The 18,558-nt window shown below is 45.0% G+C and overlaps 1 protein-coding gene across 1 annotated transcript in view; it reads left to right on the top strand.

Moving 5' to 3' along the window:
* LOC126334987 (probable chitinase 10) overlaps positions 1-17,680 on the top strand; it is a 377,522-nt gene extending 359,842 nt beyond the window's left edge. Inside the window, exons 15-16 of the mRNA XM_049997795.1 lie at positions 3,909-4,110; positions 15,134-17,680. Coding sequence (XP_049853752.1) covers positions 3,909-4,110; positions 15,134-15,354 — 423 coding nt within the window. The 3' untranslated portion in view covers positions 15,355-17,680. The remainder of the gene's footprint in view (positions 1-3,908; positions 4,111-15,133) is intronic.
* Positions 17,681-18,558: the final 878 nt, after the last annotated feature.

Below are 18,558 nucleotides of genomic sequence, written 5' to 3' on the forward strand. Positions count from 1 at the left end.
GGATTTCTTCTTCGGTATGTCATCACCCCTTACCACTCTCTGTATGCGTGTTCTGTCATAAGTGTGGCTGCCGAGTATAGGTGATAGTAACGTGTGTGTCTGTGTGTGTGTGTGTCTGTGTGTGTAGAGTGGTATCATGTTTGCGTTGTACGATGTCGGGAGAAGGGAAAGAGAGTAAAACCTGGTGTCCGCAAACAGCATACTCCGCTCGAATAGCACCATTGTTGACAACCGGTCTTAACGGCCCCATCCAATGCACGGCTCACTGTTAACGGTGTCACATACTCTCACTTCATGAGACACAGCGAATAGGTATAGGATTTTAACAAGGGCATTAGCACAGTATATGATATTAAGGAACCTTACGCCACCTTCTCCCGTCCGCTTTTTGGCTAACTGCTGGTGTCAACATTTCTTCCACTACCACGATCATAACCAGCTGCATCCGAGTCTAAAACCATTGCAAGGAGTCTACGGAGGCGGTTTGTTTGTCAAAGAACTTGCAGACGGTCACTTGACGCATGGTGCAGTAACATCCAGGCTGTCCCACGAGAAATGATCAGTATTCAGGGATATGACAGGGACCATCATTCAGAGCCAAAAAAGTACGTATACATGTTTTTTTTTTAAATGCGTAATTGAAGAGCTATGGGCAATTCTTCATCTTCCATACTCTGAAACAAACCCCTTTTACTGCAGACTCTTTGCTTTCCATATGTTGGGACATTGTATCATGGACCAAAACAAAAAAAATCTCCAGTAGACATGGGTTAGAAGTGTATACCGTAAAAGCTATGAGCAGCTGTTCATCTTCGGTGTTGTGAAACACACATACTGAGCAAGTGCTCATAGCTTCTAAGGCATGCATTTTAGAACCCATATTTACTTGACTTTTTGACTTCGAATGATCGCTCCTGGTATATCCCTTAATATTGACTATTCCCCGTGGGACGTCCATTATAGCGCCCGGAAACCAACGAAAAGTTTCATCACTCGCATCATAATAACAGGAAGGAGTTTATCGCCACAGACAGAAACGTCAAGAAACTGCCTAGTTTAGTCCATAGAATGATAACCGAGCTTATCGGTAAACAATAGTCCTTGCAGTAGCATTGAAAGAGATTACGTTGGACTGTGTGAGAGAAGATTCATTAGTAAACAACACGTCCGTGAAAAGCACAAATCGAAGAAACCCCTGTGGTGAATCCTGATGGAGCAGCAACTATACTTCCATCACAAACGTATGTATAACGAATGAGGCCAAATGATTTTGAATCCAAATTTCAGTTCTCTCAGTGGATTATGTTCTAATTGAGACTGAAGGTCATTACTTTCAGGAGTTGCTATGAGCTTCAGTTGTTGCTCTGCATGAGTTGTTACTTCAGTAAATATCTACAAATTCATCTGAAACCATCAGTTTCGTTTCTAAAAGTACTGAGTTTAGTATATACTGCTAGTCGTTTATCTTTGGGCCCAAAAGCTTGGGATACCTCGTCTATCTCTATTATTAGTTACGTCCTTTCTACAATAATGAGCTCTAGAAATCAATGATAGGTCAACATGCATAACAGTCCAGTAACTATTAAAACTAGGGAGAGACGTTCTTTACTAATGTAAAAACGCACACAGTGAATAATTATTTTTAACAAAATACGGAAAGGCCCTGCTTAAGATCAGGTCTCTTCCTGTATTTAGTAGTCCCGGAAACGAATCTGCGTTCCTGCACTTATCTTGTATGGGTACTTCAAAAGAGCAGATGACGTATAAGTACACTGCATTTATCGTCAGTTAAGATCATGAAACTATGAGATGAGAACGTGATATGAGCATACCTAACATTCACATCCTAACAAGGTACTGTTCTGCTTAATAATCCCTTTTTTTTAATTAGAAATATTATGGCTGCCCGTAGACTATTCCGTCTTGTGAATTTATGCTGCTTTCAGTGATAGGAGATGTTGGCACGGTCGCTCGTACCACATTAACATCACGGGGTAAATACATTGTGCCTTCTATTTTCTTCGCTATTATGCTTCCGCAGTAACTTAATTTACACACGGCTCCTGTGCGCACACAGCGGTACAGCATGATCACTCCGGTGAGACTCTTTCCCGCAAACCGAAAAAGCTGTTGGCTCACCTCAGGCATTTCTCACTAGGCCGACAATGTCCTACATTAAATAAGCGGGAGTTATGGTCACCCATCCCTCTCTCCCGAGAGTAAAGCATTAGAAAAGTATTCTTTCATATACTATTCACAGAGCTGAAAGGTATAAAATTAACAGTACTGGTCAGGAATCGAACAAATACCTTCTGGAATTTTCTCACCGAACCACATAGTCAACACAGATATCACATGAGAGTTGCAAAACTGCTGCCATGTAAGTAATGTTGCATAATAGTGAAGGTGTGACCTCGACACATGAAACCGATATCAGTGACACAGCAAAAAGGTTTTGTCCCCATATGCATACAATTTCGGGTATAACCATCTCCGTAGACATGATGGAGAAGATAAAATCAAGCTATGGATAATGTTCAGTCACGTGACTATCATTAAAGTTCTTCCCACTGCGTGAGTTGAACTTGTGAGTATAATACACGTTTGTTAATCACGTATTGGTGGAATATCTTGAGTAAAATCATTTAAACGAATATACTAATAAAAACTTGATGGTTGATTTCTTCAGAGATAAAATTTTTGCTTTATGTACACATTATTATTAGAACGCAAAATGTCATCTGAAACTTGTGCACAACTGCTGAGAAGTGCTGTATTACGTTTCGACTTACTCACCTACTGATCGAAGGACAAATATCGTGTAAGCACCGACATCACAATCACAAGGATATCAATGCGACAGGCAACCAGTGACATAAATCATGAAATATATATTTAACTAATTAGCTGTATTTTCTATAGAAAAGCATTTGGAGAATGGAGGATGTCTAAAAGGTATAAAATTAATATTCATTGCCAACTGTAGCAGTCTGCCTAAACACGTTCCCGCTTAAAGAGGAAAGGAGTGTTTTCTGTATAGCGTAGACAGAAATTGCGTAACGAAAACATTGCTGGCGGCAGCACGGACTGTGAGATTTGTGAGTAGAGAGTTATGTGCAAGGTGAGCAGGTACTGGTTATGAACCTCGCTTAGGCACACCAGAATCACTGCTCACTCCATATGCGCTATTTCTGCACAATTTAAGACTACGGGTAGCTTTTGGTTAGAAGGAATGTTAAGAATTAACTTACTGACACTCACTATTTACAATTATATGTACAAAAAATTATTTTTCAGCTGTTTCAACAAAATGTATTTTATATTCAGTGTAAGTTACTTAGCCTGTTCAAGGCCGGTTACCTTAGCACCTAATCTGTCGTTTATTTCAGGTGACGATCAACCGAATGTGGTACGACTTTTAACATTTAGTGAAATGCCCAGCTTGCTGTCTGAATTGTTAAGGGGAAGTTTTTTTCGTTATCAGGGTAGCTGGCTCATCCTGATTACTTGTAGGTCATCAGTCAACCACAATGTCTTGAGCTATTTTCTAAGCATTATTCTGTAGTTTAATTAGTATTTTAATACTACATTTTTAACATTGAGGAAGTTGGCAGTTTTAAACTGGGGTTGACTGGGTAGGTAAATGTGAAATGAGTTGCTGCAGTGTGTACGATAGAAGTGGTGTTCGGCTGAAACCAGTCGCTCCGGTCCTGAGAGCAGGCCCGTTGTGTAGGTTAGATAGAAAAGGGATGATATGGGCGTGATTTTTTGTAGTCAACTGGTATGATACCCAATAAATTATGCAAACAGAATTGTAACGTAGCCCAATGCTTACGTTCGCGCCATATCTAAATGGTCGGTGTCGGCGTTCGGTCGTTGACCGTGTGTGTTGTTTGCGTGCTGGGCAGATGGGCTGGCTGAAGGAGCTGGGCTTCGGCGGCATCATGGTGTGGTCGGTGGACATGGACGACTTCCGCGGGCAGTGCGGCGCTGGCAAGTACCCGCTGCTGACGTCGATGCGCCAGGAGCTGCGCGACTACCGCGTCCAGCTCGAGTACGACGGACCCTACGAGAGCCGCGGGCCGCTGGGCGCCTACACCACCAAGGACCGTGAGTACTCTCCACCTGCTCTCCAGCGATAGCCACTCCCGCTCGAAATACACTGTTTATAATGCAAGGGTACTGCGGAGGCAGTATCGAAATAAGGAAAAATTATCTTCTTGTTCTGCATAATACCTGTCTTACAACAGGTGTCACCTGGACGCTCTCCACTTACCACAGTTCTATATCTCTTCCTTTATGGTCCTAACTTCGCCTATGTTTAATCTCATCCAATGTTTCAAGTTCTCTTCCTTCCTTCCTTGCAGTCTTTCACTCGATGAATGCTTTTTGCAGTCAGTATCTTCTTGTCTCTTCCTTTAGGCACCTAACTTCGTCAATTTTTAATGTCATCCAATGTTTCAAGTCCTCCACCTTATGTTTTTCCAATCTTTCATTCGATGTCCCTCTGCTGCACCCAATATCTTCGTGATAAATATCCCCCTCAAGACGTTTTCGTAACTCTTACGATTTGCACTAATTGAATTCCTTCTCTTAATCTTAGAACGACTTCATTTTTCATTTCGTTAGCTCCCTTCACTCCCAGAATTTTTCTCCACAAATTTCAACACTACACAGTTCATAATGAGATTTTCACTCTGCAGCGGAGTGTGCGCTGATTCGAAACTTCCTGGCAGATTAAAACTGTGTGCTGGACCGAGACTCGAACTCGGGACCTTTGCCTTTCGCGGGCAAGTGCTCTACTAACTTTTTATATATATATATATATATTTGTTCATATCACATAGGACGCCCTCCAGGCGAAAAAAAAAATTATGTGGAATTACCATCAGTAACATATAAAATAGAGAGGGAATTATAGGAATTAAAGAAAACGCCCTCCTGGCAGAACAGACAAAGCAGCATCCGCGTCCCGCCAACTTGTGGGTAGACGCACACCGAATCCCAAGGCAGTCAGGCATGTTCCAGGCACGTCTTCACGAAGAATATTGCATTTTCCGGTACATGGGACTGAGTCCTGGTATTACACACTCTCATTGAAGTCATCTTCTCATACCTGGGACACCCCAGCTGCAGGGGGGATCGAAGAAGGCACTACCCAAAAAGTTGGCATAGTACTGACGGTATCGCGGATGGTGCATGAGAAAAGTAAAGCGATCTTGCAGGAATGTCCAAAAATCAAGAACACTCTTATCACCTTCATGGAACAAATAAGAGATCGAGAGACCTTTTATCCAGATCACAGCGTTGGTCTTCGTACTTGGGAAGTATGTCTCATCTGGGAACAGAAGAGATTTCGGTGTAATGGCATGGGGAGCCGTACGTAGAAGAAAGGCAAGCATCTTCTGAATCAGCTGCCACACCTCTGCAGAAGATCCACACATCAGTCGATGTTCGTCCGTATCAAGCGTTCGACAGCGAGGACACAGCGGCGAATCTGTCATTTTTATGGCATGTAGACGAAGTTGTGTCATGTATTTTTCATTAACGACCAAATACCAGGTCGCACGTGCGCTCGTGTCTAGGTATATATGGTGTACAGAACGCCATACCACGGGCCATGCGATCGTAGGATATCGCCTTTCCACAACATTCCGAGTGTGATTTCTCATCATGATTCGGTAAACATCACGTGCCATAGGGGATCTGGTACTAGGCAAGTCGGCATGGACATAACTGTATTCGATGAAAAAGGTCCGGATATGTGAGAGAGGGGAAGAAATATGGGCTACTGCAACGGGTGCCACTCGAGAGGGAGGGGCCACTTCATCAATCAGGCTTCCCGATAATCCGTTTCGGCGGCGGATCCACGATTTAACCATCGTACTTACATAAAGGGCAGCTGCTCTCGCTCGGACGTTGACAAGGCCGAGGCCGCCATCTCGAGGAGGAAGTGTCAGCGTGTCGTAGCGGACTTTGAAGATAAGACCCGCGCTAACAAAGTAGCCGAACGCCGCCTGAAGTCTGTGTGACATTGCCTTTGGCATCGGTAAAATCTGTGCTAAATGGGGTAGTCGCGAGACTAGATGAGTGTTAACAAAATCCACCCTTTGTAACATGTCCAATGCTCTCAGGAGGTTGCCACGAACGTTCGTGCGGATAGCTTGAAGCAGGCATTTGTAGTTAAATGAGATCGTGCGCTGTATATCACGCGTGAAGGTGATCCCCAAACATTTGAGCTTGTCCACTAATGGCAATGGTGCCACACTCTCAGCTGGAAGGCCTCTACCGACGGACATAGCACTAGATTTCGTCAGGTTCACACGGCTGCCCGCAGCAGCCCCGTACTGGTTGATCCACGCCAGTGCCTCTCGCACTTCATCCTCCGATAGAACCAAGAACACCAAGTCATCTGCATAGGCGCGGCAGATGAAAGAAGTCCCCCTCATTGTTATGCCTGTCAACCGGCTCCTCAAACCGTGTAATAGTGGCTCAAGGGCAATGGCGAAAAGCAGCATCGACAGCGGACATCCTTGACGGACCGACCGCATGACGTTAATAGGGCCCGCCACACGGCCATTGACCAGCACCCGCGACGTGGCACCTCGGAGAAGCCGCAAGACGAGGTGTATAAACCTGTGGGGAAAGGCCATCCGTCGGAGTACGTTTTCGAGAAAGTCATGACTCACTCTATCAAAGGCGTGGTCGAAGTCCACTGTCACTAAGGCACCACGACTGCGACAGGTCATGGTCAGGGCTATAACGTCACGGTAATCGCTGAGTGCCGTCTGAATGTTACTATCACCACCAAAGCACGTTTGATCCAGAGAGATAACTTGAGGGACGACGCGCCTAATGCGAGCGCCAAGAATCCGGGTAAAAATCTTGAAGTCACAATTTAACATGGTCAGCGGCCGATAATGTTCCACTCCTCGACCTCCCGATGGCTTGGGGACCGGGATAAGCAAGCCTTCTACGAATTCGGGTGGGAGAGGAAAGTCAGGGTTCATCAGTTCTTCATACATCGCAGTCCAGCGTGAGCCCATGATGTCATGAAATGTGTGGTAAAACTCCAGCGGGAACCCATCTGGACCTGGGGCTTTGTTTGCCGCACCCTTATGAAGAGCATCGGCGACGTCATCAGCCGTAATTGTCGCCGTGAGAATCTCCGCAGCAGACTCGTCCAGGGTATCTGTCAAGGAACGGAGGACATCAGACATTACCGCCACGTTCCTGTCCTCTGCTGCATAGAACTCGTTGTAGTGATCCACAAAGGCTCTTACGATGTCATTCTGGGACGTCAATCGACGACCATCTGGCATGTCGAGGGCGTTGATCAACTTTCTACGACACCGCTGCTTCTCTCGGATAACATGATGCATGGACGGGAGCTCTCCTGGTACACATTCGTGACATCTTGCGCGTACTACTGTGCCTTCAAGGCGGTGACGCATAAGAGAAATTATCTTCGCCTTAATACGTTGAATTTCAACCTGTCGTTGAACTGAGGGGGCAAGGTTTGAGAGTTCCCGGAGAATTGTGAAATAGTATTCCATGCTATGTCGGTGCCATAACATTTTATCGCGACCGTAATTCATCATAGAACGACGTAAAGCAGGCTTGGCGCAGTCGATCCACCACCGAAGTGTTGAAGGATACGCTGGAAGGCGTCTCACACAGTTGTTCCACGTCGTCTATACGACCTGCCTACATTCCGGATCCTTGAGATGGGCCACATTCAGCTTCCACAGGCCTCGACCGCGCCACACCTTCTGCCTCTGGAGCGAAACAGTGCAGATGTAGGCGATATGGTCGGAAAAGGCGGTAGGCCATAACTCAGCGTCAAGCGTGGCAGTTACGAGTCCTGGGGACACGTAGACACGGTCAAGACGACTTGCTGAATGGCTGGTGACGTACGTATACCCAGGCCGATCGCCATGCACGCGGTCCCAAGTATCGGTGAGTTTCAGTTCATGCACAAGCAGCTTGAGTTCCTGGCATGTGGTGAAATGGGGATGTTGGTCCTTTTGGGATAACACACAATTGAAGTCGCCGCCAAGAACAATATGGTCGTAGCGTCCGACAAACAAAGGAGCGATCTGTTCTGAATAGAATCGCGATCGCTCCCGTCGCTTGGCCGTGCCCGAGGGAGCGTAAACATTGATGACTCGAACACCGTGGAAAGTCACAGCAAGACCCCTAGCCGATGGTAGGTAAATCACGTCATCTACATCAATGCCTTCCTTTAAAAGAATAGCTGTCCCACTGCCACCGTCGGCACACGGCGTGAGGTAGGAAACATAGCCATAGACATTAGGAAACGTCGCCAGGCGAACTTCCTGCAAAAGGGCAACATCTAGGTCCGACGCCCTCAACATATCACGGAGCAATTGTAGTTTGACAGGGGTGCCAATGGTGTTGACATTGATGGAGCCAATCCTGTAAGCTTGTCGTAGAATTGGGACTACAGGGACGCTCATGGAGGCACGAAGAGCAGCAGCGAACAAGAATGTTGTCCCAGTAGGCTGCACATCCCCATCCTGTAACCCTGTCGATTAGGAGTCGTGGGCTGGAGCAGCGGCATTCGCGGCTGTCTCACTAGTTGGTGTTTCGTCGGCTACATCGTCAGACCACGCAAGGGTGCGTGGATGGTGTGCGTCCAGTGGAGTACCAGCAGAGTCCGAAGGCAGTGTCACGTCGGTGGTGGAAGAGTTGTCCTGGCTCAGCTGTTGTTCAACGTCCATAGGTACAGCGCCTGGTGCATGCAAGGATGGTTGTACGTCCGACGGAGTGCAAGTTGGTGCTTCCACCACGGATTCGTCCTTCGGGGGAACAACTTGATAATTTTGATTTTCATCGTCTTGAGACTGCGTCCTGCAGGTGTCAGACGGGGCGATCCGCCGTTTCCGACGTCTCTTCGGCGACCGTTGCTTGCGCACGTGATCTTCAGTGTCCGAAGACGCCTGGGGATCCGGATGTTCAGGCACAAAAGCATCGGTAGGCACAATCATGGAGTCAAGGGCCATCCCCTGTCCTTGAGATTGCTCACCACTGCACACGTCGGGAGGAGGAGGCAAGGGCGTCGGTCCGTCCGCAACAGCCTGAGGCAGTACCGGAGACGACGATGTACCAGTAGTAGGAGCCAGTGGTGTTCGCGGTCGGGGGTCGCTATGGAGAGCTTCGACAAATGTCAGCGGTAGCGACGTCGGAGCGGTCGTGGCCGGCAGGTCCCCAGGCGGTAACTGTGTGATTCTGCGCTGAAGACAGCTGGAACGGAGGTGTCCTTCTTTGCCACATCCCGAGCATGTCTTCGGCTGTCCATCATAAATAATAATTGCACGGCAGCCACCAATATATAAGTAGGACGGCACATGTTTGGTTAGTTCTATGCGGATCTGCCGTACTCCATTGAGAACCGGGTATGTAGTGAACTGAACCCACTTCTCAGCTGTGTGGCTAATCACTTTTCCATATGGATGGAATGCAGATACCACTACCTCTGAAGGCACCTCGAAAGGGTGTTCAAAAACACGTATCGTGCGCAGTCCAAGTCCCGCATGTTCCACAGTTACGTCACCGATGTGTCCATCAGAGTGACGGAACTTAAGACCACTTCGAATTGCATCTAGAATTTTTTCACATATGTCTTCGTTGACCAATTTCACGTATACCACACTGCTCACTATAGAAAGGTGGATGCCAACAAGATCGTTGCAGTCAATCTTGACTTCATCTCTGAGAAACTGTTCGATTTCCAGTGCTTTTGGTCGGGCATATTCAGGTGCAAAGCTAATCTTCAGTGTCGATTTTCGGTGGGCATAAGCCATTCTCTGTCGAATGAAATATAGCGCGCTAAGACGGCAGAATCACGTAAACAGCTCCGCGAGCGAGCTGCGCGGCGAGGACGTAAACAAGACGTCCGTGCCGCTAGCGTGCCGAAAGGCGACTGAGCTACTCAAGCTCGACTCACGCCACGTCCTCACATCTTTACCAGTACCTCGTCTCCTACCTTCCAAACTTTACAGAAGCTCTCCTGCGAACCTTGCAGAACTAGTACTCCTGAAAGAAAGGTTCACAGGAGAACTACTGTAAAGTTTGGAAGGTAAGACGCAAGGTACTGGCAAAAGTAAAGCTGTACGGACGTGGCGTGAGTAGTGCTTGCGTAGCTCAGTTGGTAGAGCACTTGCCCCGCGAAAGGCAAAGGTCCCGAGTTCGAGTCTCAGTTCGGCACACAGTTTTAATCTGCCAGGAAGTTTCATATCAGCGCACACTCCGCTGCAGAGTGAAAATCTCATTCTGTAAAAATCCCCCAGGCTGTGGCTAAGCCATGTCTCCGCAATATCCTTTCTTTCATCAGTGCTTGTTCTGCAAGGTTCGCAGGAGAGCTTCTGTAAAGTTTGGAAGGTAGGAGGCGAGGTACTGGCAGAAGTAAAGTTGTGAGGACGGGGCGTGAGTCACGCTTGGGTAGCTCAGTTGGTAGAGCACTTGCCCGCGAAAGGCAAAGGTCCCGAGTTCGAGTCTCGGTCCGGCACACAGTTTTAATCTGCCAGGAAGTTTTCCTACAGTTTCTTTTGACTGTCCACGATTCACTGCCATATAATACTGAAACAGAGCCTCCCGGCTAGCCGTGTGGTCTAACGCACTGCTTCCCTAACGGGAAGGCGTGCCGGTCCCCGGCACGAATTCGCCCGGGGATTAGTGTCGAGGTCCCGTGAGCCGGCCAGCCTTTGGGTGGTTTTTAAGGCGGTTTTCCATCTACCTCGGCGAATGCGGGCTGGTTCCCCTTACTCCACCTCAGTTACACTGTGTCAGCGACTGCTGCACAAACAGCACTTCCACATATGCGCACACCATAATTATTCTACCACCCAAACATTAGGGGTTACACTCGTCTGGTATGAGACGTTCCCGAGGGGATCATACTGAAATAGACAGAAGACTTTTTGAACCTTTCTTAATTCAGTCGTAAGTTTTAATTTTCAACAAAGCTTCCACATACTCAAAAGCACTGTTATTTACAGATATTCTTCTTATTTATTCCACTGAGTTTTCATTTGGTTTAATGAAATTTCTGAATAACCTAAAATGTTTCACTTCTTCCAACGGGTTTCCTGTTGATGGTGTTTTGACAGAACTGTCATTTGTTGCTCATTCTCATCATTGGTCTTTCGTCCATCTATTCTCACTCCAATATCTTTTCACACTTTTTAACCGTTGCCTGTATCATATGCTGTGGTTTTTCCTCTGACATAACCAACACAACTTGGCCATCTGCATGCCTAATTGTGTACATCATTTCTTATCCTATTATTAGGCCCAATGCAAATTGTAATGATTGTCAGTTTCGAATCATAAACAATGAAAAGCGTTGATGTCAAACAACACCGTAGTCTATCACGTTTTCCAACCCCCATCTCATCTGTTTCACCGAACCTTACTACCACTTTCTATCTTCTGTACAGCAAGGAACTTCTGTATACCCTCTCAATTACAACACATTCGTACATCTGTGAATAATGTTCTTATTGTGAACCGTGTCAAAAGGTGTTAGCATGAATGATTCATTGAAGACCTTCTGCTGTGCAGGAAACTTTAGAAATAAATACATTGTAAAGGTTTTATGAAACTTCGTAATCAACTCGACGACCAATGGTGCGTCTTCTTATACCTGTTCTCTTAGGCATTAAAGCGCCGACCAGGTAGGCGGTAACCAAACAGAGGGAATGAAAATTAGTATTCAATGTTCCACTGATGACGGAACCCTATATCTATGTTCTCTGTAATTCTTGGGTTAGAAACCATTAGTATTCTCTCGTTCTTGTTGCTCTTGAGAGCAGTCTCGGTACTACTGTGTGAGGAGCTTACGTCACTCGCTCAGCAATAGTCCCTCTCAGCATTTCCGTTGATCTCAGTTCCTCAGACAATGCTTCAGGTACTCAGTAAGATAATTCCGCAACCTTCATAACTTATATAATTAGTCACCAGAGAGGAGCGGTGAAGCAATTATAACACTGCACACATTTTAGGCAGTGCAGTTTTATGTCCTGAAGTGATTTTCGTAAATCATTTAAGACTAATTCCATGATCGTTGCTTTGATACGGGCACGGCTGAATTCCTTCCTTACCCCTCCCCAGTCAAAGCTTGTTCATCCCTATAATGACTTAGTCATCGATGGGACGCGAAGGTACTCAACACACACGCATCGTTTGTTAGAACCGTAAATTCGATGTATTTTACAGCCTCTTAGGTGTAGCAGGCGTGGCTATGGAATACAGTGGAAAACAGACCATAGTGAGTGCAGTGGTTGTAACCGTAGAAAGCACCTCACACCGAAAGAATGACCGACAGAAAGCCCCGGCTGCGATGGAATCTGCTTACAAGAGGTGGCAGGCCGATCGGGCTGCCAAGGAGGCCTGCAGAGAGCAGGATGTGGTCCACTGTCCTATTCCCTAGCAGTCAGTCATCGCTGCACTCCACAGGAAGTGCATGGAGTTGTGGGAGGACGAACGGCTGGCGGTGACGGCCAGTAAACTGCGGTTGACAAAGTCAACCACTCAGCCGTGGCGTTCCTCCAGGTGGTTGCCCTCACACGTCTTCGGATCGGGCACTGTCCTCTCACACATAGCTTTTTATTACGGCGGGAGGATCCTCCGTTTTGTGATGCTTGTGGTGTGCACATCTCTGTCCGGCACATTTTAACAGACTGCATTTTATACCATGATGCACGGGCAGAAACACAAGTTCATGGGGATCTGCTTCTGTTTTAGCTAATGATGAGACGTGTGTGTCTAGGGTTTTTAAGTTTTGTGATGTGTCTGGACTCTGGCCTAAACTTTTAGGCTGGAGGTTTTAGTGTATTGCAGAGTGGCTGACTCCTCCCCTTTTTTCCTTGCGGTCAGCCAGCCACTTCCATCTGCTACATTGTTTTAGCTCCCTCTTATCATTTTCTTCCTGCGTTGTCTATGTTTTACTGCTGACGCTCTGCTTCATCCCACGCTTTGGTGTGGGTGACAACATGTTTTTCAACGATTGTTACCCATGTTTTCTGTTTCGTTTTATGTTCCTGTTCTGGGATTTTTCTTGACACCCGTCTCACTATTTTAGTGAACGAGCGCTGAAGACCTTGCCGTCGTGCGCCCAAAACCCCTCTACTACTATTACTACACAACTTGTTGATTCTAAACAACAGTGTGGTACACAAAATTACTTGTCCTGACTGTGATAAAAGTTTTATATTGGTCAGTCAGGCAGAGATATAACAGCTAGCCTGGCGGAACATGAACGCAGCTGGAGGTTGAAGGATTACGGCTCCACATTTGCTGAACGAGGGCCGCATCTACGAGCTACAGTTCCATATCCTTCACTTAGCAAACAAAGGCCAAAAACTCAACCTGTCGCCAGCCCTGGGAATCGACGGGCCTCTGGTCCTCAGTTCTGATTTAATATTAAATAATCAAATACAACTTCACACCTCCCCCCTTCGAAACTTCACTCAGACCTCACAGTTTTCCATTACTTCACACACCGTCTGTTCCTGTCTATTCCTCCATTTTCGTGTGTTTATTTATTTTTATTTTATTGTGAATGCGTATATACTCCTCACACTCTGTTGTTACAGCTCTCAGCTCTATCTTTTACTCTGTTTCTGTATCACTTTCCATATGTAATACCTTTTTATTTTATTCGTTATTAGGCTAGTCAAATACTAATTTATTTTATTGGGATTGTTAATTTATTGTAAATTAAGTTACGGACACTGTTTTTATGCGTTTAATGTTAATGTTTCTCCTGGCCTGCTCGTTTTATATTTATTTATTGTTCGACTTTTTACTTTTTTATTTGCATTACCACTGCACTGTCAAAATGACGTTCGCTGTTAATTTGTCTCTCACCCTAGTTGAGTAATACTTTTGCCAATGTTGCCTGCAAATACTGAATCTTCTTGGATGTCAATAGCGACTGACCGTGGCCTCGTAAGCTGAAAGCCGGTTAACTGGCTAAATAAATCCCATCGAACTTACATGGCATTAGGCCTTTCGTTTGTTGTTATGTTGTTCTACCAAGAGGCCATGGAAAAATCAGCCAATGTGTAAATATATCTGACATTGACAGAAAAGAAGAAAGCGATCGAAGCAGGTAATCAAATATAAAATTTTCAAAGACTTTCTGTAAAGAATTTTTTTTTAATTTTCAAGAATTTTGGCTTGAAGTACAGCTTACCTGGAAAATCTCTATTTGTAGTCACTGACTGTAATGAAAATAATTCCACAGAATTTTCAAAGTATAAAATGCTAATGAAGCTGTAAAGGCTCTTGGTCCCAATTGCTGTCACAGGCAGGCGATCTGAAGATGGTAGTTACACCACCGAAATGAGTCACCCCTTCCCTTTAAAAAAAAAAAAAAAAAAAAAAGAGAGAGAGAGAGAGAGAGAGAGAGAGAGAGAGAGAGAGAGAGAGAGAGAGAGAGAGATAGAGATAGAGACAATTTAAAAAAAATGTAGGAAGTTTAGAAAATTTTTTATTATTTTATATTAGATTATAACCTCAGACACACAATCCATTGCATGTGGAGGCTCTACCGAGCGAGGTGGCGCAGTGGTTAGCACACTGGCCTCGCAATCGGGAAGACGACGGTTCAATCCCGAGTCCAGCCATCCTTATTTAGGTTTTCCGTGATTTCCCTAAATCGCTTTACGTAAATGCTGGGATGGTTCCTTTAACAGGGCACGGCCGACTTCCTTCCCTAATCCGATGAGACCGATGACCTCGCTGTTTAGTCTCTCCCCCCCCTCCCCCCCCAATCAACCCAAACCAACCCCAAGTCCTCTCCCATCTATGACGTAATTGCAGTATCGTCGGCAAACCTCACTGACATAATTTCTGCTCCTTGCACTTTAATTTTCCCTTGCTATCCTTCACTGTTTGCTCAGGGAAAAGACTGAATAACACGGGAATAGGCCACATGCCTGTCTCACTTCCTCCTCGAGTACTATCCCCCTTTCAAGTCCTGAAACTGTTGGAACTGCATTCTTCTTTGTGTACAAGTAATGAAAGTTTCGCTGTCCGTATACCATCCCTGCCACCAACCCGAGCACCAGCAGAGTGAGCTGATCTTGTCCCGCGATGTTTCCAGCGACGTCCGTGTCCTGCGAGGAGGAGGATGGCCACATCTCCTATCACCCTGACAAGGCAGACTGCACGATGTACTACATGTGCGAGGGCGAGCGCAAGCACCACATGCCCTGCCCCAGCAACCTGGTCTTCAACCCCAACGAGAACGTGTGCGACTGGCCCGAGAACGTGGAGGGCTGCATGCACCACACCCAGGCGCCGCCCGCCGCACGCAGGAGGTAGGCGTCGCCGTCGCCACAGCCGCCGACGCCGGGCGACGCCGGGGGCGGCGTCGGCCGCCGCAGCTGCAGCCGCCGGTGGGACGCGCCGCCCCGCACCCACGACTCACGACTCGCGACACGCCGACAGTTCCCGTTCACACGTGAAGCCGACTGCTGACCACGTGTCCATCCGCTCTATCAGGGTCCGCTACACTAGCTCACTCCGCAGCGTAATCGACAATTCCGACTGCATAAACACCGTCAGCGCCGGCCAACAACTCTAAGCTACTAATAAATGTTTTGCCAATAAGTGATACACCTGTGATCACCAGTTCCGTAATGATCGCCCGAAAATTGTGCACCTGGGAGGGTCGTTTCTTCATCTGGTGTCCTGATCACCTTGTTGTAGCCTACAAAGACGTCGTATCTTCCTACATTCCCTACTCGAGAGATACATGGATCTATGAAACAACTGTTTGAAAACTCGTAAAAAGAAACAGTTTGGCAATATTTTGTGACGTAGCTTAACCAGATCATTGCCTTGGTAATTCTCGAGTGGAAAATATCAGTATAATGGTGCTGTCTGAGAACCTCTGTTCAACCCGCTTATACCGGCACAGTAGTCATGTCCGGAAATTTGGCGGTAACACAGTCGGACTGCTAAAGCGAAGCACACACAGCTGAAAACGGAAAGTTATATTTATTTACGGAGAATATTAATAACCCAAATTTTTGTGCACTCTTAAGTACAGCAGTCGGCGTATACGTAGCTGCGCGCAATACATAAAATTTTGAAATTGTTGCAGCGATTCCAGTTTCAAATTTTTTTGATGATTTACGGTTCTTTTCCGCTACTGAAAGACTGCGGCGTGCCGCTTCCTCATCAAGAGTCCTAGCAACTACCACCATTTGCTCCGAGGACTACCGAACATTTTATGTATAGCAGTACATCGCGTTATTCCTTTTAATACTAACCTCTCCACTTGCCAATCAGACTCAGAAAGTAACTCGCGCACCTAACAAAATTCTTTTTACTGTCTGTATAGAAAGACCGAAATTTCAACATTTCTTGCCCTCAATTCTTCTTTAGAATCTTCTCCCTTGAAGCTGTCGCCTGCGAGTATGCTCGAAGTGGAAACTAATAACAAAAACAAAAAATTGTGCTCTGCTAACAACTTTATGCATTGCTGTCCATTTTCATCTTCTGTACAAATACTTCGTCTTCAACTGTATTCAAAAATAAAACTCTTTCTTTCGGGAATACAAGTTTCTACTTAATTGTTTTATTTATGCAGCACTATTGCTGTTTCACGATCACGATACGCTGACTTCTCCGGTACGTTAATTTCCCTTCATCGCGCCCTTGTATTCGGAACTAATTATCGGGAAATTCAGCGCAAATCAAAGACATCTATGAAGGTCTACCCTTATCTTGGAGAAACCCGAACAAAACGCTGTAAATATGTCGACATTCACTGACAGACAATAAATAGTTGCGAATAGCTGCAACTACATAATTTAAAACTTTTAAATTATTTCACGTTTAGTGTCAGTTTTTACATGCGAGGTTTATTTATAACTTGTAACTTCTGTTACAGCTTAGCTTAAATGTTAAACTAGTTTTCCTTAATTGTTATACTTTCTAAGGGTAAATCTGTTAGGTCTGTAGAATGTTAGCTAAATTTCTGTCCATAATTATTATCTGCCATCTACTGCGTATGTAAGATAAAAATATATTTCCTGTATAAAATTAGTTTTTTTCCTAAGAGAACTTTTTACGCATGAACTACGTTCTATCTACTTTCGAATTAAACTGAAACGTGTACCGTAACGTAACCTGCTAGCGGTGTAGTGTGTTCATACATCACCGTACACATGTTAGTTATTATCCGAAACACATTACGACAGAATGTTTTTGCTGTTTAGGGCGAAATTTAATGAAAAGAATCCTCTCGTTTTTGCTTCAATAAAGACAACAGATTAGGGTGACCTTCAAAGAAATGTGCAAGGTAACTACAGGCTTGAATGAAAAAATACTCACTGGTATAAAGTTTCACACCACGATGTTTCAAGTGACACAACGCAAGGTGCAGTGAAATTGATGTGATTCTTTGGAAGAACAGTACAAAGCCTTAACGAGATGGCCGCATGTACAAACGTGCATAATTGTGGATTTTTGCAAATTGACTGCCTTTATCAGATTGAAGATCCAGTGTGAATGAACAAGTCTTAGAATTTCCGAAAAGCCGCTCACTGTGACTTTTTAGGAAATGCTTCTTGACTGTTACATAATTGAGATATACTTTTAAATACTCGTGTAAATATATAATAAAATGTATTTAAAATTACTTGTTTTGTCTTACGTTATACTACCCTTCTGTTACACATATCCATACTTGGTAATAGGTAACACCCCTTGAAGGCGAACTTCATTAACTCAAATTAATTTAAATGAGGAAGAAAACTTCCAGGGGTTACGCACGATAATATATCACTGTGCCGATGTTTGATAATTATTTTGTACATGTTCATTTTCATATTCTGAGTTACGAACAACGTTTTTGCTCCCGATTTCTAGACATGGTGTTCATCAGATCAGTTCAGAAGAGACAACAAAGAACACAGAAGAGTAAATATATAAATTTTATTAAAACTTTAATGGAGAAATTAATTATTATTGAACCTTCGTAAATAGGCAACAGCTAAACTCGTTCAAAATAAAGAGCTTATAGTAGAAGAAAACAGACAAAATGGCTACAGAGATCATGTGCAGTTTCAAGTCTCTAAGCGGAGGTCTTACTCATAAATTTATGCAAAGTCGTCAGCATCCTGAAGGCTGATGTATACAACATTGTACTTTACAGATCCCTGTTGAAGTTCCTGCAACCTGTTAATGTAGACGCTAACTGTCACTCGGTTGTGTCCCTAGCCCAAATAGCAAAAGCGACAACAACATGTTAATGAACAGATACTGATATTTATGTGGGAACAGACAGGTTTTGGTATACAAAATGCAGAGCAAATTGGTATTTTTCACTTACTCATAGCATCTCCAAAGGCAGACATCTCGGTAATTGTCAGGGGAAATCGCAGAATCCACCAGTCCGTGACTCTTTGGAGTTGTACAGAATAAAGATATTTTTCAGTGTCATTCACCGTTTTGATTTGAATTTAATTGTTAATATACATTTTGTGGACACGCTTTCATCATTACGTTGTAAATGAT

The sequence above is a fragment of the Schistocerca gregaria genome, chromosome 2, assembly GCF_023897955.1.
Source record: "Schistocerca gregaria isolate iqSchGreg1 chromosome 2, iqSchGreg1.2, whole genome shotgun sequence".
Taxonomy (NCBI): Eukaryota; Metazoa; Arthropoda; class Insecta; order Orthoptera; family Acrididae; genus Schistocerca; species Schistocerca gregaria.